This window comes from Phyllobates terribilis, unplaced genomic scaffold (assembly GCF_046119375.1).
Source record: "Phyllobates terribilis strain yellow unplaced genomic scaffold, ASM4611937v1 Scaffold_85__1_contigs__length_6476398, whole genome shotgun sequence".
Lineage (NCBI taxonomy): Eukaryota > Metazoa > Chordata > Amphibia > Anura > Dendrobatidae > Phyllobates > Phyllobates terribilis.
In genome coordinates this window covers 4782308-4805765 of record NW_027362845.1, presented here as the reverse complement: position 1 = coordinate 4805765, position 23458 = coordinate 4782308, and the positions used below count along the sequence as shown (strand labels likewise).

Sequence of the window (23458 nt, the reverse complement as noted above, 5' to 3'; positions counted from 1 at the left end):
CATACTACATAAGGGGCATAATGGGGGCATTACACATACTGCATAATGGGCATAATGGGGGCATTACACTGTGGGGGCATCATACATACTACATAAGGGGCATAATGGAGGCATTACACTGTGTGGGGGCATCATACATCCTGCATAAGGGGCATAATGGGGGCATTACACTGTGTGGGGGCATCATACATCCTGCATAAGGAGCATAATAGGGGCATTACACTGTGTGGGGGCACCATACATACTGCACAAGGGGCATAATGGGGGCATTACACTGTGTGGGGGCATCATGCATCCTGCATAAGGGGCATAATGAGGGCATTACACTGTGTGGGGGCATCATACATCTTGCATAAGGGGCATAATGGGGGCATTACACTGTGTGGGGGCATCATGAATCCTGCATAAGGGGCATAATGAGGGCATTACACTGTGTGGGGGCATCATGCATCCTGCATAAGGGGCATAATGAGGGCATTACACTGTGTGGGGGCATCATACATACGGCATAAGGGGCATAATGGGGGCATTACACTGTGTGGGGGCATCATAAATCCAGCATAAGGGGCATAATGGGGGCATTACACTGTGGGGGGCATCATACATACTGCATAAGGGGCATAATGGGGGCATTACACTGTGGGGGGCATCATACATCCTGCATAAGGTGCATAATGGGGGCATCATACATACTGCATAAGGGGCATAATGGGGGCATTATACTGTGTGGGGGGCATCATACATACTGCATAAGGGGCATAATGGGGGCATTACACTGTGTGGGGGCATCATACATACTGCATAAGGGGCATTACACTGTGTGGGGGCATCATACATACTGCATAAGGGGCATAATGGGGGCATTACACTGTGTGGGGGCATCATACATCCTGCATAAGGGGCATAATGGGGGCATTACACTGTGTGGGGGCATCATACATCCTGCATAAGGGGCATAATGGGGGCATTACACTGTGTGGGGGTATCATACATCCTGCATAAAGGGCATAATGGGGGCATTACACTGTGTGGGGGGATCATACATCCTGCATAAGGGGCATAATGGGGGCATTACACTGTGTGGGGGCATCATACATCCTGCATAAGGGGCATAATGGGGGCATTACACTGTGTGGGGGCATCATACATCCTGCATAAGGGGTATAATGGGGGCATTACACTGTGGGGCCAGTAAAGGGGTCCTGTACTATGAGAACAATACGTTTCCTCCCTTCCTGTCTCCATAGTTGGGTCGTATGTATCTATTACAGGAAACAGAACAAAAACCTTATGATTCTTATAAAGGGGCAACACAAGACCCCAAAAGAGTCTCCGTGCTGAAGGGGTTAATACCCCCCGCGCCCAGTAATGGGGTCTCCACATACCTCCACCTGCAGAGCCGCCACCACATATATGGCTGCTCTGTGCGCACAGGAGCTGTGATGAGGTCACAGGAGGGGAGGAGTCAGGGGTCACATGATCAGGGGCCTCAGTGGATGCAGGACTCTGCTGTGCTGGTTGTCATGGTGCTGGATGAGCTGAAGTTTATGTGTGGGGTCAGGAGGGGTTTACAGTGTGGATGTAGCAGAGCCGCGTGTGTACGAGGTGTACGGAGCGGAGCCGCGTGTGTACGAGGTGTACGGAGCAGAGCCGCGTGTGTACGAGGTGTACGGAGCAGAGCCGTGTGTGTACGAGGTGTACGGAGCAGAGCCGCGTGTGTACGAGGTGTACGGAGCAGAGCCGTGTGTGTACGAGGTGTACGGAGCAGAGCCGCGTGTGTACGAGGTGTACGGAGCAGAGCCGTGTGTGTACGAGGCGTACGGAGCAGAGCCGCGTGTGTACGAGGTGTACGGAGCGGAGCCGCGCGTGTACGAGGCGTACGGAGCGGAGCCGCGTGTGTACGAGGTGTACGGAGCGGAGCCGCGTGTGTACGAGGTGTACGGAGCAGAGCCGCGCGTGTACGAGGTGTACGGAGCGGAGCCGCGCGTGTACGAGGTGTACGGAGCGGAGCCGCGCGTGTACGAGGGGTACGGAGCGGAGCCGCGCGTGTACGAGGCGTACGGAGCGGAGCCGCGCGTGTACGAGGCGTACGGAGCGGAGCCGCGCGTGTACGAGGCGTACGGAGCGGAGCCGCGCGTGTACGAGGCGTACGGAGCGGAGCCGCGCGTGTACGAGGCGTACGGAGCGGAGCCGCGCGTGTACGAGGCGTACGGAGCGGAGCCGCGCGTGTACGAGGCGTACGGAGCGGAGCCGCGCGTGTACGAGGCGGACGGAGCGGAGCCATGTGTACGAGGCGTACGGAGCGGAGCCGGGCGTGTACGAGGCGTACGGAGCGGAGCCGGGCGTGTACGAGGCGTACGGAGCGGAGCCGGGCGTGTACGAGGCGTACGGAGCGGAGCCGGGCGTGTACGAGGCGTACGGAGCGGAGCCGCGCGTGTACGAGGCGTACGGAGCGGAGCCGCGCGTGTACGAGGCGTACGGAGCGGAGCCGCGCGTGTACGAGGCGTACGGAGCGGAGCCGGGCGTGTGCGAGGCGTACGGAGCGGAGCCGGGCGTGTGCGAGGCGTACGGAGCGGAGCCGGGCGTGTGCGAGGCGTACGGAGCGGAGCCGGGCGTGTGCGAGGCGTACGGAGCGGAGCCGCGCGTGTGCGAGGCGTACGGAGCGGAGCCGCGCGTGTGCGAGGCGTACGGAGCGGAGCCGCGCGTGTGCGAGGCGTACGGAGCGGAGCCGCGCGTGTGCGAGGCGTACGGAGCGGAGCCGCGCGTGTACGAGGCGTACGGAGCGGAGCCGCGCGTGTACGAGGCGTACGGAGCGGAGCCGCGTGTGTACGAGGTGTGCGGAGCCGCGCGTGTACGAGGTGTACGGAGCGGAGCCGCGCGTGTACGAGGTGTACGGTGCGGAGCCGCGTGTGTACGGAGCGGAGCCGCGTGTGTACGAGGTGTACGGAGCGGAGCCGCGTATGTACGATGTGTACGGAGCGGAGCCGCGTGTGAAGGAGGTGTACGGAGCGGAGCCGCGAGTGTACGAGGTGTACGGAGCGGAGCCGCGTGTGTGTACGAGGTGTGCGGAGCCTCGCGTGTGTACGAGGTGTACGAAGCGGAGCCGCTCGTGTACGAGGTGTACGGTGCGGAACCGCGTGTGTACGGAGCGGAGCCGCGTGTGTACGAGGTGTACGGAGCGGAGCCGCGTATGTACGATGTGTACGGAGCGGAGCCGCGTGTGAAGGAGGTGTACGGAGCGGAGCCGCGAGTGTACGAGGTGTACGGAGCGGAGCCGCGTGTGTGTACGAGGTGTGCGGAGCGGAGCCGCGTGTCTATGAGGTGTACAGAGCGGAGCCGCGTGTGTACGAGGTGTACGGAGCGGAGCCGCGTGTGAACGAGGTGTACGGAGCGGAGCCGCCTGTGTACGGAGCGGAGCCGTCTGTGTACGAGGTGTATGGAGCGGAGCCGCGTGTGTACGAGGTGTGCGGAGCGGAGCCGCGTGTGTACGAGGTGTGCAGAGCTGAGCCGTGTGTACGAGGTGTACGGAGCGGAGCCGCGTGTGTACGAGGTGTACGGAGCGGAGCCGCGCGTGTACGGAGCGGAGCCGCACGTGTACGAGGTGTACGGAGCGGAGCCGCACGTGTACGAGGCGTACGGAGCGGAGCCGCGCGTGTGTACGAGGCGTACGGAGCGGAGCCGCGTGTACGAGGCGTACGGAGCGGAGCCGCGCGTGTATGAGGCGTACGGAGCGGAGCCGCGCCTGTGCGAGGCGTGCGGAGCGGATCCGCGTGTTTGCGAGGCGTACGGACTGGAACCGCCTATGTACGAGGTGTACAGAGTGGAACCGCGCACGTACAAGGTGTGCGGAGAGGAACAGCGTGTGAACGAGGTATATGGAGTGGAGCCGTGCGTGTACGAGGTGTATGTATCTGCTCTGTAAGGTGGCTTCCGGACAGGTCATGGATGGGAGGTATGTGTCCCCGAAGTACCAAGCTTCAGTGATGTAGGACCCGTAGAAGCAGGCTCCAGCACACATAGTGCTGAGAGGGAGTTAATGGGCCCGGATTAAAGGGCCAGGTTTTACGAGCAGCTGAAAGAGCTGGGGGTCATAAATTCATATATATGGGGTACAATGTCCCCAGCATCACATTTGCCAGTAAATACGACTATACTCACAGAGCATACCACAGTTATTTCATTAGTGCTGGAAAAAATTGCATTGAAATGAAAGGCAACATGTTTCAAAATGAAGGAGTTTAATAATGTTGCAAAGCTGAGCACATTCACTGGATAAAAGGACATCCAGGGCTACTGCCACTCTCTTAACAAAAGGGACTAGTTGTACATCAATCCCTATATGAGGGACGGAAGTGCCATGTGATGCTGACACACCAAGGTTAAGTGCACACGTAGTATGTTTAATGCGTTTTTGCGGCGGTTTTTCAGTGCGAAAACGCATCATAAACACTCTGCCAGCTATTGCAATGGTAATCCTGATATGCTGTGCACATGATGCGGAAATAACCATTGCGGAAACAAACGCAGCATGACCATTATGCCCAGAGTTTCCGGAGTGTTTCCCGCCCATTGACTTTAATTGAAACGCAGAAAATCCACAGGTATAATATTTATACTTGCGGATTTGCTGCGTTTCAATTAAAACTAATGGACGGGAAACGCTCCGGAAACCCGCTGCGAGTGGTACCCAGGTCGGCTGGGGAGGACTACTACTCCTCTCATCCGACCGCCGTTCCCGCTCATAACAGTGTCAGCGGTGCAGCTGAGGAGAGCAGTAGTTCTCCTCAGCCAAGCAGGGAACCACCAGCAGTTAAAAAAAGAAAAAAAAAACACTATACTCACCTGTCCGACGCCCCCGATGTCCCCCAGCGATGTTCTCCTCCCACTGGCTGGCGGTACACTGCAGGGAGCATGCTCGCTCCCAGCAGTGTACTGCGCTGTCTGGACCTGCGGTCTCGTGAGCGATCAGCTGATCGCTCACGTGACTTCACCGTAGGTACATTCTCAAGAATGTTCCCATGGTGGTGAGCTCACCAGGGCTGATCAGCTGATCTTCAGCTGATGAACCTCAGTGACCTCCTGCAGCAGCAATGTACACTGACAGAAGTGATTTTACACCCCTGTCAGTATACATTGCTGTCTTCTACAGTAGTGACTTCAGTGATTACTGATGTCGCTGCTATAGAAGTAACATGGATCACCGAGTGACAATCATTGACGGTAATCGTGGACTATGTAATGGCGGCGGACAGGTGAGGGATATGGTTGTTTGTTATTTTATTTTTTTCAGGAGACGAGGGATTCGGGGACTGAGAGTGTAATAAAAATTCTTTTAGAACCGTGTGTTTTCTATTTCATTAAAATACTTTATTCTGGCCGTGTATTTATTGAAAAAGCGGTGAACACTCTACTACGCGGTTAGTAATGGGGGCGTCTTATAGACACCCTCCATTACTAACCTGGGCTTCACGTCAGCCGCAATACAAGGCTGACATGAACCCCAACCCCATTACCCCACTCGCCACTGCTACAGGGCAGTGGGAAGAGCGGAGGCTAAGCATCAGATTTGGCGCATCTTATGGATGCGCCATTTCTGGGACTGCTGAGGGGTGATATTAAAAGCCGCTTAGGGGGCTAGCATTCATGGCCCCTTCCCTGGCTATTACTGTCAGCCCGCAGCTATCTGTTTAGCCTTTTCTGGTTAGATTTTTATAGGGGGACCCCAATTTTTTTCTGAGGCATATATTGTTTTGTTGTTTTTTTTAGGTAAATCCACATGTGTTCACTGAACCATGCGGATTTACCGCATTCAATACTTTCTAGTGGTCAATTTATATTGCGGAGACTAGCGACTCCGCAAGAGAATTTGACATGCTGCACTCCTGAAAGACGCGCCGCATGTCAGTGTCCACGGATGATCCGCAGCCTCTGATGCACGCATAGTGAACATGGGATTTCTAGAGATCCCATCCACTATGTGTAACATCTGGATGCTGCGGGTTTGACGCTGTATAAACAAGCGGCTCCTGATTGTAGCCATGTACCCAAACTCACCCGCAGCATGTCAATTTCTGTACCGGACACACTGGTCCACGTCTATTTGGCTCAAGTGGTCCGATGGTAGGTAATTTCAAATGTGGACACTGTGTGGCATGCCCCAATGTCCTACGCTGTACCAGCTTTTGCTCGACAGATGGCACAAAGATATTTGATATAAGACATCATATCACCTGTGGTACATCTAATGTCATTTATTATGCTACCTGCAGCTGCTCATTGATTTATGTCGGTTTGACTTCGAGAGAGCTGCGGGTACGCATACGGGAGCATGTGAGGGACATTATGGCTGCCAGGTCAGCAAATGATCCAACTCAACTCAAGATGATACCACGCCATTTTAAGGCTAAACATGATTGTGTAGCGCCCAGGGGATGGGGACGCCTGGTTTGGGGGGGTGTCGCGGTGGTTGGCTCCCGGCCCCTTACCCTGGGGTCACTCTTGAAAAAGGGGATTGGAACTTGGATAAAATAAATAAACAAAGTAAATAGTTTGTGACGCCACCTGTGGTACCTGGTAATGATTACCAGCGCTGCTTCAGACCTCCGGGGGTGTTGGAATGGCAGATGAGGTGTTTCTGCTCCCCACAGGTGGAGCGGGCCCCCGGGGCAGTGTGGAGTTTGATGGTGGGTGGTGATGCTGGGGCTTGTAGTGCAGAGGAAGAGATGGCGCAGCTGAAATAATTGACGGAGGCAGTGCAGTGCAGTCATCCGAGTCTTTACTCACAGTTCTTATGTTAGTTCCACTGGTACACTGTACGGGTGTCAGCCTCCCACGTCACGCTGCGCTCACCAGACCGGGGATTCAGCTCTTCCTCACATGCGTCAGGAGTGCTTAACAAAACCCCGCTTTCCTATGTTCCTTTACTTGACCAACTTCACACTGGGTCCTCTCCCTCCTGCCCTGCGCTTCCCCACTCACAGTCCCGCTCGGGTGCTCTGAAGTCCCTCTGGGCAACTGGAGTTCCCGGACCTACTTGACCCTCACGGTGACTAGGATGGGGCTGTGGCAACTGCACTATAAAAGTCAGAAGCCTCCGGTTTTTCCAGCCGAGACCTGGAGCAACACGGCTGGTCCAGGCGCCGGTCCCCTTCTTGCGGCCTGATCCCTCTGACTCTGGGCAGATTCGGGGCAAACGGGTGCCGTCCTGCACTCGCCGTACCCCCTGGGATCCCTTCTATAGAATGGAGCCTTACTCCTCTGCTCCCCTCCTGGGCCTCTATCACTAGGCCCCACTTGTGGAGCAGAGCTCCTGAAGAGACTCGGCTCCCTGACTCCCTGACTGTTCTCACTCCCTCCTCTTACTGACCTGCCACCCTAAGATGGCTTCCCTATATATAGACCTCCTACAATGATGCTCCCCTACTCTACATCCTCCACCCACACCCACTACTGGTTCCCCCTACCTTTTGGTTCCCACCACCCCAGCCAGGGACAGGGCTCAGCAGGAAACATATTGCATCTTGCCCTTCCAGCCGGCCTGGAGTAGTGTAGTGTTGAATGCGGGTGTTGGGGTTCCGGGCAGCACTCCCTCCTTACCTGAGAGAAGGAGACACCACACCTCTGGGTGAGGTGCAGTACGTCTGTGGCAACCGAACCCTCAGGGGTGCCACAATTGCAATCCCTGTTCCTTCATGGTGCGGGGTATTGACGTAATACATATGGGGATTCGGGGGTGCAATGTCAGGAAGAGACTTTCCCAGAAAGAGTCACAATGGATCATGCGCCTGAACACAGTAACACCTAATGGCCTGAATGAGTCGCTAATCTTTTCCTCATTTTTGTAACAGTAAGCTTAACTTGTATACCTTTATCCCCACATGTTTGTATTAACACATGTGGGTTGGGTGATTATAAGAGGAATTATTTTTTTATGTGGTTTTAAGTCCAATGTTTTCATTTTATTTATTTTTCTTTCCTTCCTCTTCCCAGTCCATATTTATGAAGTCCTTGTGACCCTGCTCACGTTTGGAGACCAGCGAGATTCGGATATATACATTTGACCTCATGTCCAGACGGGAGATATGATTATCAAGATCTATGATTGCTGCTATTATACATGTGTGACTTTCTATGGCCTTCTCCCCATTTTTGACTATTAAGTTCCCCCTCCCCCGTTTTGTCTCACTGTTGCTCCGTTATGTGATCCCAACTTCTCCAGAATGAGCTCTGTTACACTGCTTTCTGACATGGCTGAGCGCGTGCCCGCGGTGGGGATCGTGGCGCGCACGCGCCTGGTCATCTGAGGGCCGCCCTGCGCCTGTGTCAGAATTAATTCCGGTGCATGCGCAGATTGGCGGTGTGATGGCCAGGGTGCGCGCACGGCGTGCTCCCTCAGCCACATGCATGCACCGTACCTGGTGTCTTTGACCCCATGTCACGTGGTCCGTGGAGCACGCCCCCGGCTTAGCTGGCCACTTCCGGGTGCGTGCCCCGCCGACCAGCTGTCTGCATTCCAGGCTCCATGGGGATAGACGTATATATACTTTCTGGGTCACTATGATGACTTTTTGCCCTTGAGAAAGCGGCTTGGAACGCCGCGAAACGTACGTTGGGCCATCACCCTCATCATCTTCCTACCTCCCCCTCTGCTGTGCTTTCCTGTCAGGTAATTATCTCGCTGGTTTGATTTATTTTTGGTTATGGAGATGGGCATATAGCTATATACTAAGAACATTTAACATCTTCATCTTGTTCCATTTATATCTCAGTGAGATTATGTGAATCATGAAAATCCTGTGATTTTTGTCCCAGTTTATTTATTTCAATTTACTATTACCTATAATTAAATTATTTCTTTGGGCAATGTGCAATTTTGCAGTCTCATGGATTCATTTTAAATATATTACATCTACCCTACTTGAAAGCACTTTATCATCTGACACTACCTCATTGTCTTAATTTCTATTTGTACCCTTTTATTGTGTATAACTAAATAAATATTTCTTGCAATATTTGCTGAGTTCTTTCTCCTCCTTTGTTTATGCTATTCTCAGCATGCATGTGGACAATCATCTGTAATAGTACAGGTGGGTGCCCACTTTTTTGCTTTGTTTACACTGATGCCATTTTTGATTTGACACTGGTCTACGCTGCAGATTTTGACCGATTGAAGTGTTATTGTATGTGGTGGATTCACATGTACCGACAACAAAAATGCGGCATTAGAACACCTCGTTTTGGACGCAGCAAGAATATGCTGCATCCACAGCGCTGCTTCTTGCTGTTCGTGGTGACGTAGCGGCTAACGTAACAGCTGTGAGCTGTTAATAATAGCCAGGGACCATGTTTGCAAATAGCACCTTCCCAGGCTAAAAATAGCAGCTCGAAGCTGCCCCAGAAACTACATGAATAGAAATGCTAATGAAGATTGGAATGGAATTAGCTGGCACCTAGCTCTTGTTTGGTGATGACAAGGTGTCAAACAGACCCTTTCATGACCAAACCTAATTAAAGTAAAGAGATAAATAAACACACACAGAGTAAACACTTTTTTTGAAATACAACAGACACATTCTTCACATTCTTTAATCATTTAAATTATATAATCACCACAGTTCTGATGGTAATCTGTAAAAAAAAATACTTATTTCCGTATAATTTTCTATCGAGGACTTCTTATTAGATGCAATTGATCAAAAACTATATCATGATATTCTTATGAAAAAAATGTATTGATTTATTCTCCGATTGTCCATTAAAAAGAATGATTGAAATAGTTACATAAAATAGTTTGTTACAAAGTGATTGTCCATTTGTCCATAATTAGCTTGTTGAGAGTCACCCATCTTTCCCTGGGATCCTGGATGGTAGATTGCGTCTGCCTGTGTCCAGCATGTGTGTCCGGATGACATCATGTGTCCGGGTAAAGAACGTGTCTCCTTGGGCCTACATCAGCAGCTGTTTTCTTCACACATAGATTCTCGTCCTGTGAAATGGCAAGAGCCCCCCTTGTCTCTAACATAGGCTTTTATAGCTGGTCATGTAACACCTGTTCTTCTGCATATGGCACTGAACTAAAAATACACAAATAGCACGTCATTTAGAAACCCTAGCACGATGGCTGATGCATTCTTATGCAGTATATGGTACAGAATTCAGAATAAAATGAATATCCGTAATTAATATTTAACAATTCCCTCTTTTTGAGGATGACAGACATCAACTGAAATCCTCAAAGTAGATAGGTTCATCATTAGGATAACAGGATCATTTTTCTTTTCTTCTACCTTGGCAATATCATTTAATGTCCATAATAATAATATTAATATCAATATCAGTTTATTGTTATATGTATTCAATAGCATAATGATGTGAATTCATGTTATGGTAAGCCATGACTAATATTCATTTAACATGTATAATTATCCTTCCCTAAATTTAAATCGAAGCAATCATGGGTCCAATCGTCATCATCTGATGTCATCGGATCTTCGTCTCGTCTTCTTCTTGGTTCTTTTGAAACACAGTCTTTAGATGAAAATTCCTTTGAAATAAATGATAGCGTGTAGATAATGTGCAGTCCATAATTGTATTCATTATTGTTCAATCCATAAACTGTACTCTTTATTAGAAAGATCATGTGTGTCAATTGATAAGAAAACAAAGTCCATGGATGAAATGTAGCTTTAATATCTGTGCGATGTCACCTGGACTTACGTTGGATTGTCTTTGGATAATTCTGGAATCCTCCGTGTCATCTGCACTGGTCTCGTGTCACTTTTGGAACAGATGTGATGTCTTTGGTCAGCAAAGCAAGGGTTAACTTGACACTTCCCTGCTTTATATAGCACCATAACCAGTACTCAGTTCTTAGTGTACAGGACACATATGCCAGGCTGACAGCTTTCTGATACTCCTTTATTATTCACCAGCTTTCAGGTGATAGGAAACCACTGGAACGTGATGAAACTTGAACACAACACAGTACATATAGGATCATCGTCCTCTGTAGTCGTGGTTATCAGTGGTGTGAATGTATTTGACACAGTCTATTATAACACTCAGCATTCACAACATCTTTACCTTCTGAGATTTCCGGATATCGGTTGCTTCTTCTAACTTTTTAGAGTCTCTTTGATTTATAAATATGAAACGTCTTTATTAAGATAGAATTCAGAATTGCGATGTCTTGATTGAAGTCTTCATTCCCTAATCTGATACCAAATCTGGCAATTTTCCTAATCTATAATATCACAGAGTACCATAGGAAATAATAATATCCATCTAATTATTATCAAAATATTAATATAAATTATGTTTGGAATAATAAAACAATAATACACTGCTCAAAAAAATAAAGGGAACACTTAAGCAACAGAATATAACTCCAAGTGAATCAAACTTCTGTGAAATCAAACTGTCCACTTAGGAAGCAACACTGATTGACAATCAATTTCACATGCTGTTGTGCAAATGGAATAGACAATAGATGGAAATTACTGGCAATTATCAAGACACCCTCAATAAAGAAGTGGTTCTGCAGGTGGGGACCACAGACCACATCTCAGTACCAATGCTTTCTGGCTGATGTTTTGGTCACTTTTGAATGTTGGTTGTGCTTTCACACTTGTGGTAGCATGAGACGGATTCTACAACGCACAGAAGTTGCTCAGGTAGTGCAGCTCATCCAGGATGGCACATCAATGCGAGCTGTGGCAAGAAGGTTTGCTGTGTCTGTCAGCATAGTGTCCAGAGGCTGGAGGCGCTACCAGGAGACAGGCCAGTACACCAGGAGATGTGGAGGGGGCCATAGGAGGGCAACAACCCAGCAGCAGGTCCGCTACCTCCGCCTTTGTGCAAGGAGGAACAGGAGGAGCACTGCCAGAGCCCTGCAAAATGACCTCCAGCAGACCACAAATGTGCATGTGTCTGCACAAACGGTTAGAAACCGACTCCATGAGGGTGGTATGAGGGTCCGACGTCTACAGATGGAGGTTGTGCTCACAGCCCAACACCATGCAGGAAGCTTGGCATTTGCCACAGAACACCAGGATTGGCAAAGTCGCCACTGGCGCCCTGTGCTCTTCACAGATGAAAGCAGGTTCACACTGAGCACATGTGACAGACATGACAGAGTCTGGAGACGCCGTGGAGAGCGATCTGCTGCCTGCAACCTTCTTCAGCATGACCGGTTTGGCAGTGGGTCAGTAATGGTGTGGGGTGGCATTTCTTTGGAGGGCAGCACAGCTCTCCATGTGCTTGCCAGAGGTAGCCTGACAGCCATTAGATACCGAGATGCGTTCCTCAGACCCCTTGTGACACCATATGCTGGTGCAGTTGGCCCTGGGTTCCTCCTAATGCATGACAATGCCAGACCTCATGTGGCTGGAGTGTGTCAGCATTTCCTGCAAGATGAAGGCATTGAAGCTATGGACTGGCTCGCTCGTTCCCCAGACCTGAATCCGATTGAGCACATCTGGGACATCATGTCTCACTCCATCCACCAACGTCACATTGCACCACAGACTGTCCAGGAGTTGGCGAATGCTTTAGTCCAGGTCTGGGAGGAGATTCCACAGGGGACCATCCGCAAGCTCATCAGGGGCATGCCCAGGCATTGCAGGGAGGTCATACAGGCACGTGGAGGCCACACACAATACTGAGACTCATTTTGACTTGTTTTAAGGACATTACATCAAAGTTGGATCAGCCTGTAGTGTGTTTTTCCACTTTCATTTTGGGGGTGACTCCAAATCCAGGCCTCCATTGGTTAATAAATTTGATTTCCATTGATGATTTTTATGTGATTTTGTTGTCAGCACATTCAACTTTGTACAGAACAAAGTATTCAATGAGAATATTTCATTAATTCAGATCTAGGATGTGTTATTTGAGTGTTCCCTTTATTTTTTTGAGCAGTGTAGATGATAATTCATTATTAATCAGGTTCTTCATGTGATAAAACATTTTTATGTCATAGATGTAATTACCTTTTCCAATCCATAGGTGTCAGTGTGTTTTGAAACAACAAGTGTTTATTTCTTTATTAAACCAATAATACCAAAGAATGTATACTGAGTCATGAACCAAAATGAATACATATATGAATGAATGAATGAATGAATGAATAAATGAATGAATGCAAGAATGACTTGTTGTGTTTACTCAGAAAATTGAAACATTTTTCTTCTTATATTGGGACCATATCATTGTATTTAATGAAGCAATATTCTTGTACTAGACATTACTTTATTAAATATTAATGTGTTTTCTCAATTGACATATTGAACTGAAATAAAATTAAAAAAAATGAGAATTAAAAAATGGAAAAATAAGAAGAATAAAATTTAAAAATGAAAAATAAAATTAAGACTAAAAATAAGAATAAAAAAATAGAAATAAGGCCTTTATATATTAATGACAAATGCAGAGTAATTAAATTCTCTATAAAAATACCCTTATATTTCCATTATCTGGTGATTTCATATTTGTCATGACCTTGTATTACCAAAAATGATTAAATTATGCAACTCTGCATGTAATACCCTTCTTATACCATTGTACCTTATTAATATTTTACCTTTATTAAAATGTGAAAAATAAGTATTGATCAAAAGTGATTATGTAATCAGGATCAAAAAACACATTTTCCCCCTTAATACCAAAAAATATTATTTTATAAAATTATTTATATATATATCAGAACCAAATTAAAAATAATTATTCTTCTATAAATATTTTGCATAAATTTCATATCAATGTGTAGCATATATTTGTCTGAAGAGGTGTGTACCTATTTACGTAACCATTAAAAAAATAGTAACCTTGAATACTATAAAATTATAATTTAGAAAAATTATTCTAAATGTAAATTTGCTTTATAAACCATTTTGATGTGTGGTTGCCCTTATCCACTATTAGCTAAATCAAGAAATAATAATTACTAAAGAACTATAGAAACATATATATTATGTAGATAATACCTAATTATGTATCAGAATTTTCTCAGAATTAAATATATTTTTGTACCTTCACATAAAGAAACCTTTTTTTTCCTAACATACATGAGATGAGGCCTCTGTCCCACAAATCACACTTAGCAGCTGCTGATATATTCAGCACATTTCACTCTGACTGTCACAGATTCGTTCGACTCAAACATTCCACATATGAAGTTATAGATATATATATTTAACCCAAAATTTTTGTATCCTAATTATCAATGTATTGTAAACTATTAAATAAATATAATTAATATTTCTTTGAATATTTCCCCAAGTACATATAAAATAATATAGGATTTTTCTTCACTAAAATTTAGGACGCTTGAAAAAAAGTACTCTTGACTTGCACAAATAGAAATGTCATAGATTCTTTTTTTACCAGGTTTTAAGTTACATCAGCTGAAAATAGAATGAATGGGATTCTATATTATGTGCTCAAAGTTCAAAGGCCGCAGCTGTCACACGTCATGCTGTAAAGTTACTTTAGTTATAAAGCACAACAGAAATAATTAATAAGTGTTACACATAATATAGTTCAACTAGTTATATTGTTATTATTTTAAAATGTTATACACATAAAATCATGCATTTTTTTCAACTTCCTGTGTGAATAAAGAAATAAATACATTTTAGAGTTGTTTGATCAAATCCTGCTTTGGAATGAAAACTCTAAGGAAACATAAAAAATAAAATTAAGTATCAAATTAATAAAGAAACAGAATTATTTCAATATCTTATACATATATTGGTTCTAATGTGATTCAAAATATTACTACTTTAATTTATATATGAGATTCTAATTTATTAATTCATATTTTAATTATTACTATAAAATATAAATACAATTATACACAATCTCTACTGTATACAAGTGTGTATATATATATATTGTATATATATATATATATATATGTATATATAAACTAGAAGATTATGTATATGAACTAGCAGAAACTATATAATTTAACAATTTTACTGCATAAAATAATAACTAATGATACATTGTATAACACTACAACGTATAATTGCAGTTTTTTCCTAGCCACTCCCTAAACCAAATCTTATGTCTCTGTCAAAAGTCTCCAGAAAAGCTCTGTTTAGAAAAGACATCTTTCTATCCTTCAAAAGCTCAGATAATTGCCTGTTCTTCAGTCTACATTCCATGATGTCACTGTGAGCTGGTCGTCTCACCTGTCTCTGTCCGTCAATTTCGGCCATTTACCTTTTTAGAGAGTCACAGTTCTGACTGAGTTTTAACTCTTTCTGAGAAGAAATTGACTTTTGAATCATCTGATATGGCTTATAACATATATGAAATCTTCTACGTATTTCATAGATTTCATTTCGAGGATGACTCATTGGCTTTTGATATTTTTCCTTTTCTGGTTTTACAAATTTAACTTGATTTATTTTCTTTTCACGATTTTCATGTTTTCTAACAAAATCAAGCAACTGTGCACATTTAACTAGAGAATATTTTGTGATGCAATAACTCGAGATACTGGATTTAAGAATTTGAATTTTTGTACAAAAGTGGTTCTCATGTGTTGTAATTTTCCATTTTTGATGAGAGCTTTGTACAACAGTTCAAATATGGACATGAATGTATATGTACATTCTTTCCTACCAATTCTTAAATTTTACAGATCTTCTATGTCTGTATTGCAATCATTATGTCCAAAAAGGTAGACTTGTTTGATGAATCTCATATGTAAATCTAAGGCCCAATGAATTTATATTCAGATCCTCCACAAATCTTACAAATTCTTCATTGGGTCACCTCCAGAATATCAGTACATCATCGATATACCTTGTCCATAATTTGATGTTTCTCGTATAATGCTGTCTTTTCTCCATAAAGACGTCGGTTTCCTCCCACCAGCCCAGTAACAAGTTGGCATAAGTTTATGCACAGAAATTTCCCATAGCAGTACCCCTGAACTGGTGGAAGGTTTTAAAGTTGAATAGAAAGATGTTATTCGTCAAAACAAAAAGGGCTGTGGAGTCGGAGCCCATTTTGGTGGAGTCAGAGTCGGTATAAAATGGACTGACTCCGACTCCTAAAATATATAATAAATTGGGTACAGTAGTTCAATGCAGTTTGTGGGGAATATTTTTTCTTAAGAATTTGGGAAAGTTATGAAATGTCCTATAAATGTCTGTCCTATTCCTGATCTAAGGGTCTAGACTTTTAGCTGAGATGAATCTGTGCTACAGTAAATTTATCACTTAAACATGAGCCATGTACGAGGGAGTCAGAGTCGTGGAGTCGGTGTCATGGAAACTGAGGAGTCGGAGTCGGAAGTTTGGCTTACCGACTCCACAGCCCTGAAAACAAATTCTAGGAGGGTAAGTATGAAGTTATTGTGTGCCTGAAATTGGTTGCCTCTGAACCCAAGGAAGAAACTGACTGTGTTAATACCTTTTTCATGCGGTATTGAGGAATACAAGGTCTCTACATCAATACTTGCTATCCATGTGTCTTTCTCCAGATGTAGTTCAAGTTTAAGCAAGAGATCCATAGTATCCCTTGTGTAAGAGGGAAGTGCCTGAACAAACGATCTCAATACACAATCCAAGTACATACCCACATTTTGTCCCAGACTTCCAATACCAGATACTATATGCCTCCCTGTTAATCGCTCTAGTTCCTTATGTATCTTACGCAATGAATAAAATGTTGCCAATTTGGGATGCTGGGGTAAAAGAAATTCCAATTCATTTTTACTTATTAGATTGTCCTCTCTTGCTTTTTTGAGGACTACCCCTAGTTTCGTTGTCATATCTGTAGTGGGATTATTTGACAATACTGCCTAGTTCTCTTTATCCGCTAACATTTTCATACACATCTCTTTATAGGCCTCTGACCCCATAATCACTATGTTTAGTCCTTGTCTGATTTTTTAATTACTATCACATCATCATTTTCCAAAGCCTTAAAGGCCATAATTTCTTCTCTTGAAAGATTTGGTTTATACATTTTGGTGTCAAGATCTCTTAAGTCTTTAGTGACCATAGTTATAAAGACATCTATTGCAGATAGATCCCCTGAGGGTGGAGGCATTTTTGTGCTTTTACTTCTCAATGATGAGTGGGGTTCCATTCCATCTGTCCCACAGGGGTATTCATTCAACCCAGCCAGTTCTTGCACATCAGACAATAGATCAAGCGGGATGTTCAGATTACAGCACAATCGTTTTTTCTGCTGCAAAAAATGCTTGCGCGACCTTAACCTACGGGCAAATAAATTAAAATCTTTAACCCAGTCAAAGAGACTGAAGACGTTTGGTGGCACATATGATAATCCTTTACTCAATACATTAATTTCCATTCGACTGAGGGACCTATCAGATAAATTAATGATTTATCCATATAGGTGTTCTGACTCCTGAGGGGGTAATTTCTTTCTAAAAAAACTGAGTTCGGTGATGGTCTACTATTTCTGTCACCTCTATATCTACCTCTACCTCACCCTCTTTGTCTGCCGCTAAAAGGTTTCGTTACGGCCAATACATCAAAAGATCAATACATCAGGCTGAGAAGGAATTGTTCGACTGATGGTGAATTTATACAGCAGGCTAAGGAAATGAGAAAGAGGTTTAAACGAAGGGGATACCCTGATTGGGTTTTGAGAAGAGCTTTAAAACAAAATAGAGAAAATCTGCTCTATCCAAGAACAAAAGACAATAATGAAAAAGGAAAAGAACTTATTAGGTTGATTGCGACATACGATAATGGTGCCCCACAAGCAAGGGCCATTATAGAAAAATATTGGGAAATTCTAGCCATGGACGAGGATTTGAAAAAAGTTGTGGGTACAAAACCACAAATCACGTTTCGCAGAAACAAAACGATTGGAGAGAGGGTTGTGAAAAGTCATTTTGTGCAATCTAAAACGGACAAGTCTTGGTTACCAGTGAGACCGAATGGCTGCTACAATTGCAGCAGATGTGTGGCCTGTCCGAATGTTAAGACTACAAAAACCTTTATGAGTAACGTTACTGGATTGTCCTTTGATATTAGAAGTTTTATTAATTGCAGAATAAAATTTGTGATATATAAAGCAACATGTATTTGCAAAAAGGAGTATATAAGGAAGACCATACAAGAAATGAGAAGAAGAATAGGAGAGCATCTAAATGATATTGCAAACAATAATGACACACCCATTGCTAAACATGTAAATTTAATGCACGGGGGGATCCAAAACTAATATCATTTACGGGAATTGATTGCATGAAAATGAATAGTATGGAGGGGGACATGGACAGAATCCTACAGCAAAAAGAGGCAAGATGGATTTTCCGGTTAAACACTGTGGCTCAATGAGCAACTTAGCTATAGTTGTTTTATCTGAAAGGAGTATCTCATTATCCCCACCTCCGCCGAACAAAATCCTCCCCCTCCCTTCCCCCCCATTTGATCATGCTTACGTGGAGGGTCCCATTACATGAGCCTGTCAAAATCCGATTTTTGAGCATTTAAAACCTTGAGTGCCTTCAAAAGAAGGTGATATTTATATCCTTAAGGATTATACACCCTTAGGAAGAAGGGAAATTTATGTATAGCTATATAATATATTACATTGTGGGCAACAGGTTGCTTAAAGAGTGCCTTCAGAATGAAATATGTATATTTAAATTATGTCGCCTGATGAAGTGTGTATTTAAAACTGCCAGCCTACCCCAAATAGGAAGGAGCATCATGTGTGATTTGGCTTGATTGTCACTATGGCAGTGGTAATCATTTAGAAATAATACGGTATATATGGAGACATGTGACCATATGTGGTCGGCCATGTGACGGAGGCGTTTCGGGTGCCACGTGACCGGAAGCGATGCGGAGTCCACAGAGACATGTTGTAACATATGGCTGAGTGTAGGCGGCTGTAAAAATGGGGCTGCATTGCGTGATCACGGCATGTCGGGCAGCCGGAAATTATGTGATCGGCTATGTCAGGTGACTGTGACCTGCCGGGCGGCCGGAAATTATGTAATAAGCTATGTCAGGTGACTGTGATCTGCCGGGCGGCCGGAAGTGATGCGGCCAGTGATGTCACGTGGCCGTGGCGTCCCGGCGGCCGTAAATGATGCGATCGGGTATGGTACGTGACTGTGACCTGCAAGGCGACTGGAAATGGATGCGGTCGGTGGTGTCAAGTGGTCGCGGCTTGCTGGGCGGCGGAAATGATGCGATCGGGTGAGACCCAGCTATGTCATGTAATTGTGAGACTCCACACTGCAGGAAATGACATGTTTTGAAAGAGTGGGAATACATATAAGGTGGACAAAATGGAATGAGTCTGATGACAGCACTATTATGGGATAATGTATTTGAAAAAGCAATGGGTTTTATATAGAGAAACCCTGGAATTATAGCAACCAAAATATAAAAGAGATATAAGCCCGCCCGGGAAGTGACATAGGACTCCCTGGAAAAGAGGGAAAATAAACCTAAATTAAACCTATTTACATACAGGAAGATAGTGTGTGGGATTATCTCCCCATATGTTTTTGGAACATTAGTGGTGGCAGCACTCTGCATGACTGTAATGAACACTCACCATTGTGAGCCTTATTTAATGTTTTGTTTTACTCACTTTGACACTTTATTGGCACGGAGTCACTTTCTCTCTTTGCATTATTTGTGCCTTCCCCAAAATGCTAAACATACTCCCCTGATGAATTCGCCGTAAGGAGAAAGAAACGCGTCAGGAGGGTTTTTGTGGGATATGTTAGAAGGTACACTTGGGTACTGCCCTTGTTAGGGCGGGAGCTAACACCACGGGCACGACAGGGTAGCATCAGTCCTCAGAAAAAGATCAACTGAAACAGACAGTAAATCCCGGATGGTGTCTACATGCAAAATGGGTGAGATCCACACATTTTCTTTCTATATTGCACAATAGCACTTTAGAATATGATTAATGTTATTTAACAGTTAGGACTGGATATATTCATCAGGAGACCGTATCCTGTAAATATCTGTAACGAGTCTTTTTGTGTCCTGAGGTTAATAGGGGTTATGTTGAGTCAGTAATGGATATATAGGATATAAAGTTTTATAAGTATAAGTAAAGGTTATGCTATAAGAGATTCCTCTCTGCTGTGAGTTGTCCTTTTGTTTAGGAATTGAAGGACAGGTCCCAAAAAACGTCCCTTCATCCCAGAAAAAAAAACATACGCCTTTTTTCTTGCGAATCTCTGGGGAAATGTATGATGTAAAGGCGCCCACTAACTGCATGGTTTCCGCTACCTCCCCCAGTACTGGTTCACCCCCAGACCGATTCCCCGGCAGAGGTACATAACCCCGACAAGAAGGCCCCGGAGAAGGTGGTCTCACATGTCTATCAAGACGTATGGCCAACGATATGGCAGCCTCCAAGGACTGAGAGAGGAAGTAAGCAGACTGCACCTGCTCCAAGCTTTCACAAGGAAACATGTGAATATCACCGGCGCCTCCCTATTGCAGACTGAAAGTATTTAAACACCCAGGCCCGGGTGTTAATTAGCAAGAGGGAGGTAGCCGCTGGGTCCTAGAGTGAGACAGATCTAAGAAGGTGTCTGTAATGCTAAATGAAGAGATGTCCTGTAACCAATTACAGGGTGCAGGGTCACATCTGACACACCCGTTACACCATCCCAACCTTGTGCAGGTCTACAATTTTGTCCCTGGTGTTCTTACACAGCTCTTTGGACTTAGCCATGATGGAGAGGTTGGTGTGTGATTGATTGAGTGTGTGGACAGATGTCTTTTATATATGTAACAAGATGCAATTAATACAGGTAATGAGTGCAGAGTAGCAGGGCTTGTTAAAGAAAAACTAACAGGTCTGTGAGAGGCAGAATTCTTGCGGGTTGGTAGGTGATCAATTACTTATTTCATGCAATAAAATGTCATTTAATTGACGCTGAGAAGGTGTTTGACCAAATCAATTGTTCGTTCGTCTTCTTGCTATTAAATAGGTTTGGGTTTGTGGGTCCAATTATTCACTCCATTAGGGCCCTTTATTCAATACCCTCGGCCAAGGTGTTTATTAATGGAACCATGAATGCCTGTTTGTTAGGCAATCCCAGCATGTGTCACAGCTGTCTAACAACCCTGACATATGCAGCCTCAGCGGCACACACATAAATGCCGAGCACCCAAGCGTGCTCACCGAAGGGTTAACAATACACGCTCGCTCATCACTAATGAGAACAATACGTAATGGGGAATCTCCACATACCTCCACCTGCAGAGCCGTCACCACATATATGGCTGCTCTGTGCGCACAGGAGCTGTGATGAGGTCACAGGAGGGGAGGAGTCAGGGGTCACATGATCAGGGGCCTCGGTGGTTGCAGGACTCTGCTGTGCTGGTTGTCATGGTGCTGGATGAGCTGAAGTTTATGTGTGGGGTCAGGAGGGGTTTACAGTGTGGATGTAGCAGAGCCGTGTGTGTACGAGGTGTACGGAGCAGAGCCGTGTGTGTACGAGGAGTACGGAGCGGAGCCGCGTGTGTACGAGGTGTACGGAGCAGAGCCGCGTGTGTACGAGGTGTACGGAGCAGAGCCGCGTGTGTACGAGGTGTACGGAGCAGAGCCGCGTGTGTACGAGGCGTACGGAGCGGAGCCGCGTGTGTACGAGGCGTACGGAGCGGAGCCGCGTGTGTACGAGGCGTACGGAGCGGAGCCGCGCGTGTACGAGGCGTACGGAGCGGAGCCGTGTGTGTACGAGGTGTACGGAGCGGAGCCGCGTGTGTACGAGGCGTACGGAGCGGAGCCGCGTGTGTACGAGGCGTACGGAGCGGAGCCGCGTGTGTACGAGGCGTACGGAACGGAACCGCGCGTGTACGAGGTGTACGGAGCGGAGCCGAATCACCAAAAAGAGCCGGACTCCCCATCACTAATCGTATTTATCTTTTACATGAAACAGAACAAAACCTTATGATTCTTATAAAGGGGCAACACAAGACCCCAAAAGAGTCTCGGTACTGAAGGGTTAATGCCCCCTGCGCCCGGTAATGGGGGGTCTCCACATACCTCCACCTGCAGAGCCGCCACCACATATATGGCTGCTCTGTGCGCACAGGAGCTGTGATGAGGTCACAGGAGGGGAGGAGTCAGGGGTCACATGATCAGGGGCCTCAGTGGATGCAGGACTCTGCTGTGCTGGTTGTCATGGTGCTGGATGAGCTGAAGTTTATGTGTGGGGTCAGGAGGGGTTTACAGTGTGGATGTAGCAGAGCCGCGTGTGTACGAGGTGTACGGAGCAGAGCCGTGTGTACGAGGTGTACGGAGCAGAGCCGTGTGTGTACGAGGTGTACGGAGCGGAGCCGCGTGTGTACGAAGTGTACGGAGCGGAGCCGCGTGTGTACGAGGTGTACGGAGCAGAGCCGCGTGTGTACGAGGTGTACAGAGCAGAGCCGCGTGTGTACGAGGTGTACGGAGCGGAGCTGCGTGTGTACGAGGTGTACGGAGCGGAGCTGCACGATTACTAGGTGTACGGAGCGGAGCCGCGTGTGTACGAGGTGTACGGAGCGGAGCCGCGCATGTACGAAGTATATGGAGCAGAGTCGCGCGTGTACGAGGTGTACAGAGCAGAGCCGCGTGTGTACGAGGTGTACGGAGCAGAGCCGCATGTGTACAACGTGTTCGGAGCAGAGCCTTGTGTGTACGAGGTGTACTTAGCGGAACCTTATGTTAGTACAACGTGTACGGAGCGGAGCCGTGTATGTACGAGGTGTACGGAGCGGAGCCGGGTGTGTACGATGTGCACGGAGCGTAGCAGTGTGTGTACAATGTTTACGGAGCGGAGCCATGTGTGTACAATGTGTATGGAGCGGAGCCGTGTGTGTACAAGGTGTACGTAGCGGAACATTTTTTAAAGTACGATGTGTACGGAGCGGAGCCATGCGTGTACGAGGTGAGGTGTACGTAGCAGAACCTTTTGCTAGTACGACGTGTATGGAGCGGAGTCGTGTGTGTACGGGCTCCTGAAATTTCTCACGGTGAACTGTGCTGAGCTCACCGAGTGACAAGACGGCGCTCAGTGAGTTCAGCACATGTCAGGGACAGGCTCGCAGCATCGAGTCATTCTCCTCTGCTCCTCAGCATATGCGGTTGCCTCAAGCCACCGTTCAGGCTGATGCAGAAATGTCGCCCAGATGGATTACGGTGAGGGACACTGGATACTTTTAACTCCGGACAGGTGAGGAATATTGTGTTTTTTAATTTTTGGTTTGTTTATAGGGGCAATGGCTTCAGGGAATTAGGTGTGAAGGTGAGTATAAGTATTTTTTATTTTATTCTTATTTTTACAGTTGTTGGACACAGTGGGGGCAGAATACTACTCTCAACATTGTCCCTTGCTTGTGCTGATCTCAGCGCCTGTAGGGGACAATGATGAGACTTGCCTCCAGCACTCAAAGTCAGGGAACAGTGCAAACTGTACTGCTGTCTTCCAGGTGCCGGT

At 46.0% G+C, this 23458-nt stretch overlaps 1 protein-coding gene across 1 annotated transcript in view; it reads right to left on the bottom strand.

Annotated features, from left to right (window-relative positions):
• LOC141197634 (uncharacterized) overlaps positions 1 to 17019 on the bottom strand; it is a 41480-nt gene extending 24461 nt beyond the window's left edge. Inside the window, exon 1 of the mRNA XM_073662718.1 lies at positions 16915 to 17019. Within this exon, the coding sequence (XP_073518819.1) occupies positions 16915 to 17019 (105 nt within the window). The remainder of the gene's footprint in view (positions 1 to 16914) is intronic.
• Between the last annotated feature and the right edge of the window lie 6439 nt (positions 17020 to 23458).